This window comes from Haliotis rufescens, unplaced genomic scaffold (assembly GCF_023055435.1).
Source record: "Haliotis rufescens isolate VD_foot unplaced genomic scaffold, xgHalRufe1.0.p SCAF_117, whole genome shotgun sequence".
Taxonomy (NCBI): Eukaryota; Metazoa; Mollusca; class Gastropoda; order Lepetellida; family Haliotidae; genus Haliotis; species Haliotis rufescens.
The window spans coordinates 215236-235495 of NW_025963799.1; the positions used below are offsets into that span (position 1 = coordinate 215236).

A 20260-nucleotide genomic window follows, 5' to 3' on the forward strand; every position below is an offset into this window, starting at 1 on the left:
GCATGAGTGACACACTGACCTGCATGAGTGACAGGATAAGTGACACATTGACCTGCATGAGTGACACAGTGACCTGCATGGGAGAAACACTGACCTGCATGAGAGACACACTGACCTCCATGAGTGAAACACTGACCTGCATGAGTGAACCACTGACCTGCATGAGAGACACACTGACCTGCATGAGTGACAGGATGAGTGACACACTGGCCTGCATGAGTGACACACTGACCTGCATGAGTGAAACACTGACCTGCATGAGCGATACACTGACCTGCATGAGTGACAGGATGAGTGACACACTGACCTGCATGAGTGACACACTGGACTGCAAAAGTGACAGGGTAAGTGACACAGTGACCTGCATGAGTGACACACTGGCCTGCATGAGTGAAACACTGACCTGCATGAGCGACACACTGACCTGCATGAGTGACACACTTACCTTCATCAGTGACACACTGGCCTGAATGAGTGACAAACTGGCCTGCATGAGTGAAACACTGACCTGCATGAGTGAACCACTGACCTGCATGAGAGACACACTTACCTGCATGAGTGGCAGGATCAGTGACACACTGGCCTGCATGAGTGACACACTGACCTTCATGTGTGAAACACTGACCTGCATGAGCGATACACTGACCTGCATGAGTGACAGGATGAGTGACACACTCACCTGCATGAGTGCCACACTTACCTGCATGAGTGACACACTTACCTGCATGAGTGACACAATGGCCTGCATGGGAGAATCACTTATCTGCATGAGTGACATGATAAGTGACACATTGACCTGCATGAGTGACACACTGACCTGCATGAGTGACAAGATAAGTGACACATTGACCTGCATGAGTGACACAGTGACCTGCATGGAAGAAACACTGACCTGCATGAGAGACACACTGACCTCCATGAGTGAAACACTGACCTGCATGAGTGAACCACTGACCTGCATGAGTGACAGGATGAGTGACACACTCACCTGCATGAGTGCCACACTTACCTGCATGAGTGACACAATGGCCTGCATGGGAGAAACACTGACCTGCATGAGTGACAGGATAAGTGACACATTGACCTGCATGAGTGACACACTGACCTCCATGAGTGAAACACTGACCTGCATGAGTGAAACACTGACCTGCATGAGCGACACACTGACCTGCATGAGTGACACACTGACCTGAATGAGTGACACACTGACCTGCATGAGTGACAGGATGAGTGACACACTGACCTGCATGAGTGACACACTGACCTGCATGAGTGACACACTGACCTGCATGAGAGACACACTGACCTGCATGAGTGACAGGATGAGTGACACACTGACCTGCATGAGTGACACACTGGCCTGCATGAGTGACACACTGTCCTGCATGAGTGAAACACTGACCTGCATGAGAGACACACTTACCTGCATGAGTGACAGGATGAGTGACACACTCACCTACATGAGTGCCACACTTACCTGCATGAGTGACACACTTACCTGCATGAGTGACACAATGGCCTGCATGGGAGAAACACTGACCTGCATGAGTGACAGGATAAGTGACACATTGACCTGCATGAGTCACACACTGACTTGCATTGGAGAAACACTGACCTGCATGAGTGACAGGATGAGAGACACACTGACCTGCATGAGTGACACACTGGCCTGCATAAGTGACAGGATAAGTGACACAGTGACCTGCATGGGAGAAACACTGACCTGAATGAGAGACACACTCACCTGCATGAGTGACAGGATGATTGTTAAGAGGATGCGAGACACATTGACCTACAAGAGAGACACATTGGCCTGCATGAGTGACAGGGTGAGTGTTAGAAGGGTGAGAGACACACTGACCTGCATCAGTGACAGGATGATTGTTAAGAGGATGAGAGACACATTGACCTGCATGAGAGACACACTGACCTGCATCAGTGACAGGATGATTGTTAAGAGGATGAGAGACACATTGACCTGCATGGGAGACAAACTGACCTGCATGAGTGAAACACTTACCTGCATGAGTGAAACACTGACCTGCATGAGTGACATACTGACCTGCATGAGTGACAGGATGAGTGACACACAGACCTGCATGAGTGACAGGATGAGTGACACACTGACCTGCATGAGTGACACACTGACCTGCATGAGTGACACACTGACCTGCATGAGTGAAACACTGACCTGCATGAGCAACACACTGACCTGCATGAGTGACAGGATGAGTGACACACTGACCTGCATGAGTGACACACTGACCTGCCTGAGTGACACACTGACCTGCATGAGTGAAACACTGACCTGCATGAGCAACACACTGACCTGCATGAGTGACAGGATGAGTGACACATTCACCTGCATGGGAGAAACACTGACCTGCATGAGAGACACACTGACCTTCATGAGCGACACACTGACCTGCATAAGTGACACACTGGCCTGCATGGGAGAAACACTGACCTGCATGAGAAACAGGATAAGTGACACATTGACCTGCATGAGTGACAGGATAAGTGACACATTGACCTGCATGAGTGACACACTGGCGTGCATAGTGACAGGATAAGTGACACATTGACCTGCATGAGTGACACACTGACCTGCATTGGAGAAACACTGACCTGCATGAGTGACAGGATGAGTGACACACTGACCTGCATGAGTGAAACACTGACCTGCATAAGTGACAGGATGAGTGACACACTGACCTGCATGAGTGACGCACTGGCCTGCATAAGTGACAGGATAAGTGACACAGTGACCTGCATGGGAGAAACACTGACCTGCATGAGAGACACACTCACCTGCATGAGTGACAGGATGATTGTTAAGAGGATGAGAGACACATTGACCTGCAAGAGAGACACATTTGCATGCATGAGTGACAGGGTGAGTGTTAGAAGGGTGAGAGACACACTTACCTGCATGAGTGACAGGATGAGTGACACACTGGCCTGCATGAGTGCCACACTTACCTGCATGAGTGACACACTTACCTGCATGAGTGACACAATGGCCTGCATGGGAGAAACACTGACCTGCATGAGTAACAGGATAAGTGACACATTGACCTGCATGAGTGACACACTGACCTGCATGAGTGACAGGATAAGTGACACATTGACCTGCATGAGTGACACACTGGCGTGCATAAGTGACAGGATAAGTGACACACTGACCTGCATGAGTGACACACTGACCTGCATTGGAGAAACACTGACCTGCATGAGTGACAGGATGAGTGACACACTGACCTGCATGAGTGACACACTGGCCTGCATAAGTGACAGGATAAGTGACACAATGACCTGCATGGGAGAAACACTGACCTGCATGAGAGACACACTCACCTGCATGAGTGACAGGATGATTGTTAAGAGGATGAGAGACACATTGACCTGCAAGAGAGACACATTAGCCTGCATGATTGACAGGGTGAGTGTTAGAAGGGTGAGAGACACACTGACCTGCATCAGTGACAGGATCATTGTTAAGAGGATGAGAGACACATTGACCTGCATGAGAGACACACTGACCTGCATCAGTGACAGGATGATTGTTAAGAGGATGAGAGACACACTGACCTGCATGGGAGACAAACTGACCTGCATCAGTGACAGGATGATTGTTAAGAGGATCAGAGACACATTGGCCTGCATGGGAGACAAACTGACCTGCATCAGTGACAGGATGATTGTTAAGAGGATGAGAGACACACTGACCTGCATGGGAGACAAACTGACCTGCATGAGTGAAACACTTACCTGCATGAGTGAAACACTGACCTGCATGAGTGACAGGATGATTGTTAAGAGGATGAGAGACACATTGGCCTGCATGGGAGACAAACTGACCTGCATCAGTGACAGGATGATTGTTAAGAGGATGAGAGACACACTGACCTGCATGGGAGACAAACTGACCTGCATGAGTGAAACACTTACCTGCATGAGTGAAACACTGACCTGCATGAGTGACAGGATGATTGTTAAGAGGATGAGAGACACATTGGCCTGCATGGGAGACAAACTGACCTGCATCAGTGACAGGATGATTGTTAAGAGGATGAGAGACACATTGGCCTGCATGGGAGACAAACTGACCTGCATCAGTGACAGGATGATTGTTAAGAGGATGAGAGACACATTGACCTGCAAGAGAGACACATTGACCTGCATGGGAGACAAACTGACCTGCATCAGTGACAGGATGATTGTTAAGAGGATGAGAGACACATTGACCTGCAAGAGAGGCACATTGACCTGCATGGGAAACAAACTGACCTGCATCAGTGACAGGATGATTGTTAAGAGGATGAGAGACACATTGACCTGCAACAGAGACACATTGACCTGCATGGGAGACAATCTGACCTGCATCATTGACAGGATGATTGTTAAGAGGATGAGAGACACATTGACCTGCAAGAGAGACACATTGACCTGCATGGGAGACAAACTGACCTGCATCAGTGACAGGATGATTCTTAAGGGGATGAGTGACACACTGACCTGCATGATAGACACACTGACCTGCATCAGTGACAGGATGATTGTTAAGAGGATGATAGACATTGACCTGCATGAGAGACACACTGGCATGCATGAGTGACACACCCACCTGCATGAGAGAAATGATGAGAGACACACTGACCTGCATGAGAGAGAGGATGACTGTGAGAGGCAGAATGCTGAAGGTTGTCCACACGAGGCACCAACTCTTGAGACGCAGCAGCAGATCGTTGTACACCCGGTAGGAGCCGTGGACAGTGCACTTGTACTCCGGCTTGATGGCGCGCCGACAAACCTCCCGAGCTCTGAAAATATAAGTCCATCCCAAGTGAATGTCATCCCTCACTTCTCCCAGTACTACACACAGAAATACCCACAATTCTACACACATAGGTGTCAACCCTGCTACACAAAGATGTTTTGGGGTTTTTTGTTAAACGCCGCACGCAGCAATATTCCAGCTATATGACGGCGGTCTGTTAATAATCGAGTCTGGACCAGACAATCCAGTGGATGACTTCAACCAAGGCATGCACATGCATCAACCAAATCAGCACGTCTTACCACCCGATCCCGTTAGTCGCCTCTTGAGACCAGCATGGGTTGCTGAAGACCTATTTTAACCCGGATTTTCACGGGTATACACATAGGTACCAATCCTCATACACACAGAAGTACCCATCCCTCTCTCCAGAAAAAGTACCCGCCTCTCCTAACACAGGTACCCTCCTCTCCACATACAGGTACCCTCCTCTCCTAACACAGGTACCCGCTTCCCCTAACACAGGTACACGCTTCTCATAACACAGGTACCCGCCTCTCCAAACACAAGTACCCGCATCTCCACACACAGGTACCCGCCTCTCCTAACACAGGTACCCGCTTCTCCTAACACAGGTACCCGCCTCTCCACATACAGGTACCCTCCTCTCCACACACAGGTACACGCCTCTCCACGCACAGGTACACGCTTCTCTAGACACAGGTACCCACCTCTCCACACACAGGTACCCTCCTCTCCACACACAGGTACCCGCCTCTCCACACACAGGTACCCTCCTCTCCTAACCCAGGTACCCGCCTCTCCACATACAGGTACCCTCCTCTCCACACACAGGTACCCGCCTCTCCACACACAGGTACCCGCCTCTCCACACACAGGTACACGCCTCTCCATACACAGGTACACGCCTCTCCTAACCCAGGTACCCGCCTCTCCACACACAGGTACCCTCCTCTCCTCACACAGGTACCCGCCTCTCCACACACAGGTACACGCCTCTCCTCACACAGGTACACGCCTCTCCTCACACAGGTACCCGCCTCTTTAGACACAGGTACACGCCTCCCCAGGGACAGGTACACGCCTCTCCACACACAGGTACCCGCCTCCCCAGGGATAGGTACACGCCTCTCCACACACAGGTACGCACCTCTCCTAACCCAGGTACCCGCCTCTCCACATACAGGTACCCTCCTCTCCACACACAGGTACCCGCCTCTCCACACACAGGTACCCGCCTCTCCACACACAGGTACACGCCTCTCCATACACAGGTACACGCCTCTCCTAACCCAGGTACCCGCCTCTCCACACACAGGTACCCTCCTCTCCTCACACAGGTACCCGCCTCTCCACACACAGGTACACGCCTCTCCTCACACAGGTACACGCCTCTCCTCACACAGGTACCCGCCTCTTTAGACACAGGTACACGCCTCCCCAGGGACAGGTACACGCCTCTCCACACACAGGTACCCGCCTCCCCAGGGACAGGTACACGCCTCTCCACACACAGGTACGCACCTCTCCACGCACAGGTACCCGCCTCTCCACACATAGGTACCCGCCTCTCCACACATAGGTACCCGCCTCTCCACACACAGGTACCCGCCTCTCCACCAAAGGTACCCGCCTCTCCTAACACAGGTACCCGCCTCTCCACATACAGGTACCCTCCTCTCCACACACAGGTACCCGCCTCTCCACACACAGGTACCCGCCTCTCCATACACAGGTACACGCCTCTCCTCACACAGGTACCCGCCTCTCCACACACAGGTACCCTCCTCTCCTCACACAGGTACCCGCCTCTCCACGCACAGGTACCCGTTTCTCCTAACACAGGTACCCGCCTCTCCACACATAGGTACCCGCCTCTCCACACACAGGTACCCTCCTCACCACACACAGGTACCCGCCTCTCCTCACACAGGTACCCGCCTCTCCACACACAGGTACCCGCCTCTCCACACACAGGTACCCGCCACTCTAGACACAGGTACCCGCCTCTCATAACACAGGTACCCGCCTCTCCAGACATAGGTACCCGCCTCTCCACACACAGGTACGCGCCTCTCCACACACAGGTACACGCCTCTCCACGCACAGGTACACGCTTCTCTAGACACAGGTACCCACCTCTCCACACACAGGTACCCTCCTCTCCACACACAGGTACACGCCTCTCCATACACAGGTACACGCCTCTCCTAACCCAGGTACCCGCCTCTCCACACACAGGTACCCTCCTCTCCTCACACAGGTACCCGCCTCTCCACACACAGGTACACGCCTCTCCTCACACAGGTACACGCCTCTCCTCACACAGGTACCCGCCTCTTTAGACACAGGTACACGCCTCCCCAGGGACAGGTACACGCCTCTCCACACACAGGTACACGCCTCCCCAGGGATAGGTACACGCCTCTCCACACATAGGTACCCGCCTCTCCACACACAGGTACCCGCCTCTCCACACACAGGTACCCGCCTCTCCACACACAGGTACGCACCTCTCCACGCACAGGTACCCGCCTCTCCACACACAGGTACCCTCCTCTCCACACACAGGTACACGCCTCCCCAGGGATAGGTACACGCCTCTCCACACATAGGTACCCGCCTCTCCACACACAGGTACCCGCCTCTCCACACACAGGTACGCACCTCTCCACGCACAGGTACCCGTTTCTCCACACACAGGTACCCGCCTCTCCACACATAAGTACCCGCCTCTCCACACACAGGTACCCGCCTCTCCACACACAGGTACCCGCCTCTCCACACATAGGTACCCGCCTCTCCACACACAGGTACCCGCCTCTCCACACATAGGTACCCGCCTCTCCACACACAGGTACCCGCCTCTCCACCAAAGGTACCCGCCTCTCCTAACACAGGTACCCGCCTCTCCACATACAGGTACCCTCCTCTCCACACACAGGTACCCGCCTCTCCACACACAGGTACCCGCCTCTCCACACACAGGTACACGCCTCTCCATACACAGGTACACGCCTCTCCTCACACAGGTACCCGCCTCTCCACACACAGGTACCCTCCTCTCCTCACACAGGTACCCGCCTCTCCACGCACAGGTACCCGTTTCTCCTAACACAGGTACCCGCCTCTCCACACATAGGTACCCGCCTCTCCACACACAGGTACCCTCCTCACCACACACAGGTACCCGCCTCTCCTAACACAGGTACCCGCCTCTCCACACACAGGTACCCGCCTCTCCACACACAGGTACCCGCCACTCTAGACACAGGTACCCGCCTCTCATAACACAGGTACCCGCCTCTCCAGACATAGGTACCCGCCTCTCCACACACAGGTACCCTCCTCACCACACACAGGTACCCGTCTCTCCTAACACAGGTACCCGCCTCTCTAGACACAGGTACCCGCCTCTCATAACACAGGTACCCGCCTCTCCACACACAGGTACCCGCCTCTCCAGACACAGGTACCCGCCTCTCATAACACAGGTACCAGCCTCTCCACACACAGGTACCCGCCTCTCAAGACACAGGTACCCGCCTCTCATAACACAGGTACCCGCCTCTCCACACACAGGTACCCGCCTCTCTAGACACAGGTACCCGCCTCTCATAACACAGGTACCCGCCTCTCCACACACAGGTACCCGCCTCTCCACACACAGGTACCCGCCTCTCCACACATAGGTACACGCCTCTCCACACACAGGTACCCGCCTCTCCACACACAGGTACCCGCCTCTCCACACACAGGTACCCGCCTCTCTAGACACAGGTACCCGCCTCTCATAACACAGGTACCCGCCTCTCCACACACAGGTACCCGCCTCTCCACACACAGGTACCCGCCTCTCCACACATAGGTACACGCCTCTCCACACACAGGTACCCGCCTCTCCACACACAGGTACCCGCCTCTCCACACACAGGTACCCGCCTCTCCAGACACAGGTACCCGCCTCTCATAACACAGGTACCCGCCTCTCCACACACAGGTACCCGCCTCTCCACACACAGGTACCCGCCACTCTAGACACAGGTACCCGCCTCTCCACACAGGTACCCGCCTCTCTAGACACAGGTACCCGCCTCTCATAACACAGGTACCCGCCTCTCCACACACAGGTACCCGCCTCTCCACACATAGGTACCCGCCTCTCCACACACAGGTACCCGCCTCTCCACACACAGGTACACGCCTCTCCACACACAGGTACACGCCTCTCCACGCACAGGTACACGCCTCTCCACACACAGGTACCCGCCTCTCCACACATAGGTACCCGCCTCTCCACACACAGGTACCCGCCTCTCCACACATAGGTACCCGCCTCTCCACACACAGGTACCCGCCTCTCCACACATAGGTACCCGCCTCTCCATACACAGGTACCCGCCTCTCTAGACACAGGTACCCGCCTCTCCACACATAGGTACCCGCCTCTTCAGACACAGGTACCAGCCTCTCATAACACAGGTACCCGCCTCTCCACACACAGGTACCCGCCTCTCCACACACAGGTACCCGCCTCTCCACACATAGGTACCCGCCTCTCCACACACAGGTACCCGCCTCTCCACACACAGGTACACGCCTCTCCACACACAGGTACCCGCCTCTCCACACACAGGTACCCGCCTCTCTAGACACAGGTACCCGCCTCTCCACACACAGGTACACGCCTCTCCACACACAGGTACCCGCCTCTCCACACACAGGTACACGCCTCTCCACACACAGGTACCCGCCTCTCCACACATAGGTACCCGCCTCTCCACACACAGGTACCCGCCTCTCCACACATAGGTACCCGCCTCTCCACACACAGGTACCCGCCTCTCCACACATAGGTACCCGCCTCTCCATACACAGGTACCCGCCTCTCTAGACACAGGTACCCGCCTCTCCACACATAGGTACCCGCCTCTTCAGACACAGGTACCAGCCTCTCATAACACAGGTACCCGCCTCTCCACACACAGGTACCCGCCTCTCTAGACACAGGTACCCGCCTCTCATAACACAGGTACCCGCCTCTCCACACACAGGTACCCGCCTCTCCACACACAGGTACCCGCCTCTCCACACACAGGTACCCGCCACTCTAGACACAGGTACCCGCCTCTCCACACACAGGTACCCGCCTCTCTAGACACAGGTACACGCCTCTCCACACACAGGTACCCGCCTCTCCACACACAGGTACCCGCCTCTCATAACACAGGTACCCGCCTCTCCACACACAGGTACCCGCCTCTCCAGACACAGGTACCCGCCTCTCATAACACAGGTACCCTCCTCACCACACACAGGTACCCGCCTCTCATAACACAGGTACCCGCCTCTCCACACACAGGTACCCGCCTCTCCAGACACAGGTACCCGCCTTTCATAACACAGGTACCCTCCTCACCACACACAGGTACCCGCCTCTCATAACACAGGTACCCGCCTCTCCACACACAGGTACCCGCCTCTCCAGACACAGGTACCCGCCTCTCCAGACACAGGTACCCGCCTCTCCACACACAGCTACCCGCCTCTCCACACACAGGTACCCGCCACTCTAGACACAGGTACCCGCCTCTCCACACACAGGTACCCGCCTCTCTAGACACAGGTACCCGCCTCTCATAACACAGGTACCCGCCTCTCCACACACAGGTACCCGCCTCTCCACACATAGGTACACACCTCTCCACACACAGGTACCCGCCTCTCCACACATAGGTACCCGCCTCTCCACACACAGGTACCCGCCTCTCCACACATAGGTACCCGCCTCTCCATACACAGGTACCCGCCTCTCTAGACACAGGTACCCGCCTCTCCACACATAGGTACCCGCCTCTTCAGACACAGGTACCAGCCTCTCATAACACAGGTACCCGCCTCTCCACACACAGGTACCCGCCTCTCTAGACACAGGTACCCGCCTCTCATAACACAGGTACCCGCCTCTCCACACACAGGTACCCGCCTCTCCACACATAGGTACACGCCTCTCCACACACAGGTACCCGCCTCTCCACACATAGGTACCCGCCTCTCCACACACAGGTACCAGCCTCTCCACACATAGGTACCCGCCTCTCCACACACAGGTACCCGCCTCTCCATACACAGGTACCCGCCTCTCTAGACACAGGTACCCGCCTCTCCACACATAGGTACCCGCCTCTCTAGACACAGGTACCCGCCTCTCCACACACAGGTACCCGCCTCTCCACACACAGGTACCCGCCTCTCCACACACAGGTACCCGCCTCTCCACACATAGGTACCCGCCTCTCCACACACAGGTACCCGCCTCTCCACACACAGGTACCCGCCTCTCTAGACACAGGTACCCGCCTCTCCACACACAGGTACCCGCCTCTCTAGACACAGGTACCCGCCTCTCCACACACAGGTACCCGCCTCTCCACACATAGGTACCCGCCTCTCTAGACACAGGTACCCGCCTCTCCACACACAGGTACCCGCCTCTCTAGACACAGGTACCCGCCTCTCCACACACAGGTACCCGCCTCTCCACACACAGGTACCCTGTCTTTTGCTTCCACTTACTTGTCGTCACTATGACAGGCTGTGCAGTACGTCATGCTCTCACACACGCACTTGTCCCTGGGGTTCGCCATCCGACCACGCCCCTTCCCGCACAAGATGCAGCTGTTGGTGTCTGTCATCAGTCTGTAGGGCTGAAAACAACAGTACGATGTAACACAGCCCTCGAAACATGCAGATTTACATTGACATATAGTCTCACTTGATAGATTGCCTTGCTACACTGTGACAACTCACCGGGTGCCCTTTGTGTAATTCCTCTTGTTTGAATGATAGTACACCGTGTTTGTGTTCATATTCAGGTTGGTATTTCCTCCATCCAGTGTGTGCAGTGAGGCCGTCATAGTGTGGAGTTTATTTTGGAGACATAAATGCGAAACTTATTTAATGCGAGCAAACTCCACTCCCATTTTTTCGCATTTCATTCACAAACTCAGGTAAACATACAGACGGATGTTGACGGACTGGCCTTGACGTATACTCTTGGCAGACTCAGCTCAACATACAGACTGGACAGGTGTTGACAGACTGACCTTGACATACAGGCACAGGCTGACATACAGACTCACCTTCAGATACAGGCCGTATATGTCATATACCATGATGGAAGTGACCGCCATGACCTCGGACGACCCTGTGGACGTGATGGCCATCAACACCATCAGTAGCATCAAGATCTCCCCCTGGCGTCCGAACAGCTTCTGGGCCACCACGGGTGGAACAAGGCCTGCAACACGTTAGAGACATGGCATTCTGACACTGTGCAGGTGTACGTTTAGATACACTGGAGACATGGCATTCTGACACTGTGCAGGTGTACGTTTAGATACACTGGGGACATGGCATTCTGACACTGTGCAGGTGTACGTTTAGATACACTGGAGACATGGCATTCTGACACTGTGCGGGTGTACGTTTAGATACACTGGAGACACACTGTATGATTCGGACACTGTATATTACGGAATGGAGAGACAGTGTATATGTGTGTGTATGGAAAGAAACTATATATTACGGACATTATATATTACGGACAATGTATATAACGGACAATGTATATTACAGAATGGTGAGACAGTATATATATGTGTGTAGGGAGATATTGTATAAGTGTGTGTATGTAGAGACATTGTTTGTTACAGACACTGTTACGGAATGGTGAGACTGTACATATGTCTGTTTGGAGAGACACTGTATGTTACGGAATAGTGAGACTGTACATATGTGTGTTTGGAGAGACAGTGTATGTTAAGGAATAGTGAGACTGTACATATGTGTGTTTGGAGAGACACTGTATGTTAAGGAATAGTGAGACTGTACATATGTGTGTTTGGAGAGACACAGTATGTTAAGGAATGGTGAGACTGTACATATGTGTGTTTGGAGAGACACTGTATGTTCCGAATGGTGAGACTGTACATGTGTGTTTGGAGAGACAGTGTATGTTAAGGAATAGTGAGACTGTACATATGTGTGTTTGGAGAGACACTGTATATTAAGGAATAGTGAGACTGTACATATGTGTGTTTGGAGAGACACTGTATGTTCCGAATGGTGAGACTGTACATGTGTGTTTGGAGAGACACTGTATGTTACGGAATAGTGAGACTGTACATATGTGTGTTTGGAGAGACACTGTAGATTACGACAGTGTATATTAAGGAATAGTGAGACTGTACATATGTGTGTTTGGAGAGACAGTGTATGTTAAGGAATGGTGAGACTGTACATATGTGTGTTTGGAGAGACACTGTATGTTCCGAATGGTGAGACTGTACATGTGTGTTTGGAGAGACACTGTATGTTAAGGAATAGTGAGACTGTACATATGTGTGTTTGGAGAGACACTGTATGTTAAGGAATGGTGAGACTGTACATATGTGTGTTTGGAGAGACACTGTATGTTAAGGAATAGTGAGACTGTACATATGTGTGTTTGGAGAGACACTGTATGTTACGGAATAGTGAGACTGTACATATGTGTGTTTGGAGAGACACTGTATGTTAAGGAATGGTGAGACTGTACATATGTGTGTTTGGAGAGACACTGTATGTTAAGGAATGGTGAGACTGTACATATGTGTGTTTGGAGAGACACTGTATGTTACGGAATAGTGAGACTGTACATATGTGTGTTTGGAGAGACACTGTATGTTACGGAATAGTGAGACTGTACATATGTGTGTTTGGAGAGACACTGTATGTTACGGAATAGTGAGACTGTACATATGTGTGTTTGGAGAGACACTGTATGTTAAGGAATAGTGAGACTGTACATATGTGTGTTTGGAGAGACACTGTATGTTAAGGAATGGTGAGACTGTACATATGTGTGTTTGGAGAGACACTGTATGTTAAGGAATAGTGAGACTGTACATATGTGTGTTTGGAGAGACACTGTATGTTACGGAATAGTGAGACTGTACATATGTGTGTTTGGAGAGACACTGTATGTTAAGGAATAGTGAGACTGTACATATGTGTGTTTGGAGAGACACTGTATGTTACGGAATAGTGAGACTGTACATATGTGTGTTTGGAGAGACACTGTATGTTACGGAATAGTGAGACTGTACATATGTGTGTTTGGAGAGACACTGTAGATTACGACAGTGTATATTAAGGAATAGTGAGACTGTACATATGTGTGTTTGGAGAGACACCGTATGTTAAGGAATAGTGAGACTGTACATATGTGTGTTTGGAGAGACACTGTATGTTAAGGAATAGTGAGACTGTACATATGTGTGTTTGGAGAGACACCGTATGTTAAGGAAAGGTCAGACAGTGTATATATGTGGGTATGGAGAGACACTGTTATTACGGAATGATGAGACAGTGTATATATGGGTATAGAGAGACACTATATATTACGGACATTGTATATTACGGAATGGTGAGACAGTGTGTATATATGGTTATGGAGAGACACTGTTTATTACGGAATGGTGAGACAGTGTATATATGGGTATGGAGAGACACTGTATATTACGGAAAGGTGAGCCAGTGTATATATGGGTATAGAGAGACACTGTATAATACGGACATTGTATATTACGGAATGGTGAGACAGTGTGTATATATGGTTATGGAGAGACACTGTTTATTACGGAATGGTGTGACAGTGTATATATGGTTATGGAGAGACACTGTTTATTACGGAATGGTGAGACAGTGTATATATGGTTATGGAGAGACACTGTTTATTACGGAATGGTGAGACAGTGTATATATGGTTATGGAGAGACACTGTTTATTACGGAATGGTGAGACAGTGTATATATGGTTATTGAGATACACTGTTTATTACGGAATGATGAGACAGTGTATATATGGGTATAGAGAGACACTGTATATTACGGACATTGTATATTACGGAATGGTGAGACAGTGTGTATATATGGTTATGGAGAGACACTGTTTATTACGGAATGGTGTGACAGTGTATATATGGTTATGGAGAGACACTGTTTATTATGGAATGGTGAGACAGTGTATATATGGTTATGGAGAGACACTGTTTATTATGGAATGGTGAGACAGTGTATATATGGTTATGGAGAGACACTGTTTATTATGGAATGGTGAGACAGTGTATATATGGTTATGGAGAGACACTGTTTATTACGGAATGATGAGACAGTGTATATATGGGTATAGAGAGACACTGTATATTACGGACATTGTATATTACGGAATGGTGAGACAGTGTGTATATATGGTTATGGAGAGACACTGTATATTACGGAAAGGTGTGACAGTGTACATATGTGTGAATGGAGAGACACTGTTTATTACGGAATGGTGAGACAGTGTATATATGGGTATGGAGAGACACTGTTTATTACGAAATGGTGAGACAGTGTGTATATGTGTGTATGAAGAGACACTGTATATTACGGAAACTGTGTATCACGGATTTGGTGAGACAGTATATATATATGTGTGTGTGTGTGTATGGAGAGAAACTGTATATTACAGAATGGTGAGACAGTGAACATATTTGTGTATTGTGAGACACTATAGATAACGGATACTGTTTATTTCGGATTTAGTGAGACAGTGTATATGTTTGTATAGAGAAACACTGCATATTACGGACACTGAATATTACGGATTTGTGTGACAATGTATATATGGAGGGACACTATATTACGGACACAGTATATAACGGATTTTGTGTGACAGTGTATATATGGAGGGACACTATATTACGGACACAGTATATAACGGATTTGGTGAGACAGTATATATATGGAGGGACACTATATTACGGACACAGTATATAAGGGATTTGGTGAGGCAGTGTATATATGGAGAAACACTGTATATTATGGACTGACACTCACCGGCGTCGACGTCATCCGCGGTGAGGAGTGGTCCTCCCTGGCTGGTGCTGAGGGCTATGTAAGCCAGCCCCATGGTTGTGGCGAGGCAGAAGGGGACGGCAAACCAGGCGATGCCGCCACACAGGAAACCCACCACTCCTTGTTTGGGTTTGGCAGCGACACTGCTCTGCCAGTAGGACTGGTCCACGAACACTGTGCCGAAGTTACCTGCAGACAAAATCGTGTAATGGGTGGCACGTGTACTGATGTATCGAAAAACGCACACACACGCACACACACGCACACACACGCACACACGCACACACGCACACACGCACTCACGTTCGATGGTGTACTGATGTATCGAAAAACGCACACACACGCACACACACGCACACATGCACACATGCACACACGCACACACGCACGCACTCACGCTCGCAGGTGTGCTGATGTATCGAAACACGCATACACACACGCACGCACGTACGCATGCACACACACGCAAACACACACACGCACGCACGAACGCACGTACGTACGCACACACGCACGCTCGCAGGTATACCGATGTATCGATACACGCACACACACACACACACGCGCGCGCGCACGCACGCACTCACTCACGCTCGCAAGTGTACTGATGTATCGAACACCCACACAAGCACGCATGCACGCACTCACGCTCGCAGGTGTACTGATGTATCAAAACACGCACACACACACACACGCACGCACGCACGCACGCTCGCAGGTGTGCCGATGTATCGAAACACACACACACACACGCACGCACGCACTAACGCTCGCAGGTGTGCTGATGTATCAAAACACGCACACACACGCACGCACGAACACACGCACTCACGGTCGCAGGTGTACTGATGTATCGAAACACGCACACACACGCACGCACGCACTAAGGCTCGCAGGTTTACTGATGTATCTAAACACGCACATACACGCACGCACGAACACACGTACTCACGCTCGCAGGTGTACTGATGTATCGAAACACGCACACACACGCACGCACGCACTAAGGCTCGCAGGTTTACTGATGTATCTAAACACGCACATACACGCACGCACGAACACACGTACTCACGCTCGCAGGTGTACTGATGTATCGAAACACGCACACACGCGAGCAAGCACGCACTAACGCTCGCAGGTGTGCTGATGTATCGAAACACGCACACACACGCACGCACGAACACACGCACTCATGCTCGCAGGTGTACTGATGTATCGAAACACGCACACACACGCATGCACGCACTAAGGCTCGCAGGTTTACTGATGTATCGAAACACGCACGCACACGCACGCACGAACACACGCACTCACGGTCGCAGGTGTACTGATGTATCGAAACACGCACACACACGCACGCACGCACTAAGGCTCGCAGGTTTACTGATGTATCGAAACACGCACACACGCGCGCAAGCACGCACTAACGCTCGCAGGTGTGCTGATGTATCGAAACACGCACACACGCGCGCAAGCACGCACTAACGCTCGCAGGTGTGCTGATGTATCGAAACACGCACGCACGCACGCACTAATGCTCGCAGGTTTACTGATGTATCGAAACACGCACACACGCACGCAAGCACGCACTGACGCTCGCAGGTGTGCTGATGTATCGAAACACGCACACGCACACACACGCACTCACGCTCGCAGGTGTGCTGATGTATCGAAACACGCACATACACACACGCTCGCACGCACGCACGTCGTCCGATAAACGACGCCCAGTTATAGCAAAAATGGTTCATTGGAACAATAACAAAAAGACTCTGAACTTGAGAGGTTCTCTTAAGCCCAGAGTGTTACAGTTTAGCAAACGATCTGCAAGAGACAAGAAATAAAACAATACAAAGAGAAAGACCCAAGCCAACATTATTTCTATAAAGGTGATAAACTGTCGTCCGCTCCTGTTAGCGATACGTACACTTCACGCGTAAATACAGAGGTGACTCAACCCGAGTCACGTGACGGAAACAACCCACGTCGGGCCGACAGAGGTAACCCAGACAGGGGTGGGAGACCAACACACAAGAAATAGGGGTGTGGGCGGGGCCCGGATATACAGGGGGCGTCGTCGGAACCTACTAGTAATATCATTAATGCTGTGAAACTCTCAAACTAATAAGACAGTGAGTGTCTATCATTTATGAATATTTTTTTTGACATGATTGGTTTGACAGAAACATGGGCCCTGAATCTGACTTTTGATGATGCGTTCTGCGAATATACCATCTTTATTAAAACAGTAGACAAGATAGCAAATTTTGGAAGACCTTCAGGTGTAATTTGTGTTCTCGTAAAAAGGAAACTTGTCGATGATGTTAAAAACTCTTGGATCACGGCAAATGGTGTATATACTGAACCAAATTAAAAACTTCACAATCCTAAAATCTTAACATTTTGGCCTGTTATCATTGTGGGCCCTTATTGTGTATTTAAACAGTCATGGCCACGTATTGTCTTCAGATAACACCCGTTTTTGTGCAGGTGAATCGATCAAAATCATGTGCACAGCACTATAGTGGCAAAAGTGGTTTTTCATGTGCAACTGATCACGTGGCCATAATACCGCACGTGTTTTCAGCCATACTTGTTAGCAGTCATTAACAAAAAAAGAAAAACACAAGAAAACAAATGTCTTTACGGCCATTTGTCATGCCACGCCTTTCAAATGTGCAACGTGAACGTGCCATCGGCATGTTGCAGACGGGAACGTCCGTAGCTGAAGTCGCAAGGACGATGGGTTGTAGTCGACGGACTGTTTATGATTTACAGACGCGTCTACAGCAAACGGGTACCACCGCTGATCGCCCTCGGCTAGGTCGACCACGTGTGACGTCACATGCAGAGGATCGTCAGATTGTCTTACGTCACCTCCGTAACCGATTTTTGACGGCTACATCAACCAGAAATGAACTGTTTAGGGGTAGACTGAGTGCGCAAACTGTTCGAAACCGTCTGAGAACTGCTCACCTTTAAGCACGACGGCCATACTGCGGGCCGAGTCTGACTCAATTACACAGACGTCAACGTCAATTGTGGGCACAGCGACGACACTTACGATGGACTCAGAGGAATTGGAATCAAGTCGTCTTCAGTGATGAATCACGATTTAGTCTTCGATTTGCTGATTGTAGGGCGAGGGTGTGGAGGCGCCGTCATGAAAGTTACGACCAGTGTTGTGTACAGGAAGTTGACAGATTTCGAGGCGGAAGTGTCATGGTGTGGGGTGCTTTCTACGGCAATGCACGTTCCAGGCTTCTTGTCATCCGTGGCAACCTCAACGCTGCTGCTTACCGCGACCGGTACTGGCACCAGAACTTCTGCCTCTTATGGCAGCACATGGACCCGGTTTGATCTTCCAACACGACAATGCCAGACACCACACAGCAATTGTGACAAGGAATTTCCTTCAGAATGCGGGAGTCAACCTCATGGACTGGCCGTCAAGGTCTCCCGACCTCAATCCCATCGAACACGTCTGGGATGCTCTTGGCAGAAGTCTGCGCACTCTCCTGAACCAACCACAGAATTTGCAAGATCTTGGCACCATTTTGCAGCAACAATGGCGTCGTCTTCCCAATCATGTGTTCACTAGCATCACAAGGTCCATGCGGGGGCGTTGTGTGGCAGTTGTCAACGCACATGGTGGCAATACACGCTACTGAACTTGTGTGCCATCAGATTCTCGTGCTTGGGACTTATGATTTAAACTGTTGATGTTATTACCGAATACCGTAGGTGCTTGGAACAAATTATGGTTACCACCGTTAATTAAAATCCTTCTTTGGACATTAATGATTAAAAATTACCTTCTCTGATACATTTGTCCGTTGTATATTATATATTGGATTACTTTTAAAAATGTGAAGTTTTTAATTTGACTCAGTATATCTATTACTTGACAGGTCACTGTTTGGACTAAAAAAGAGAAGATATGTGTTATACTGCTGTGTTTATATGGATCTACATGGAACGACAGTAATGTTGGATCTAAAAACGGTATATTGCTATTTCGGGATGAAGTGCTTGACATTCTAAGTGGAGTTGGTGACGTTTCGTGCATTTAAGGGGGTGACTTTAATGCGAGAACTGGCAAAGAGCCAGATTATGTAGAGGATGATAAACTTGAATATCTCCATGGCCAGGATACTTCATACTGAGACTTTCTCTTACACAGGTTTAATCTGTGTAGATATTCAAACGATACTGTTCTTAATTATTTTGGAAAATGTTATATAAATGTACGTGCTGTTTTAAATATACACATTATGAATGGCGCCTGTGGAGGTGATTCCGGGAAGGTGACGTTACATGTGTTGGCAATGCTGGGGCAAGTTACATTATTAGCACCATAGATTTATTTGACTTGTGTCAAAATGTTGATATTGAGTCACAGCACCTGCACCTGCATCACAATGTGTTTACGAGTGCTTCATTCATGTGGAAAACCATGATTTGATAACGCCTACCATAGTCATTCCATGTTTAACTGGGATAACAGCAAAGCAGACAT

The 20260-nt window shown here is 50.4% G+C and overlaps 1 protein-coding gene across 1 annotated transcript in view; it reads right to left on the reverse strand.

Annotated features, from left to right (window-relative positions):
- LOC124127675 (urea-proton symporter DUR3-like) overlaps nt 1–20260 on the reverse strand; it is a 130798-nt gene that overhangs the window by 30021 nt on the left and 80517 nt on the right. Inside the window, exons 7-10 of the mRNA XM_048393191.1 lie at nt 15724–15930; nt 11944–12101; nt 11378–11508; nt 4661–4823 (exon numbers count right to left, since the gene is read on the reverse strand). Of these exons, the coding sequence (XP_048249148.1) occupies nt 4661–4823; nt 11378–11508; nt 11944–12101; nt 15724–15930 (659 nt within the window). The remainder of the gene's footprint in view (nt 1–4660; nt 4824–11377; nt 11509–11943; nt 12102–15723; nt 15931–20260) is intronic.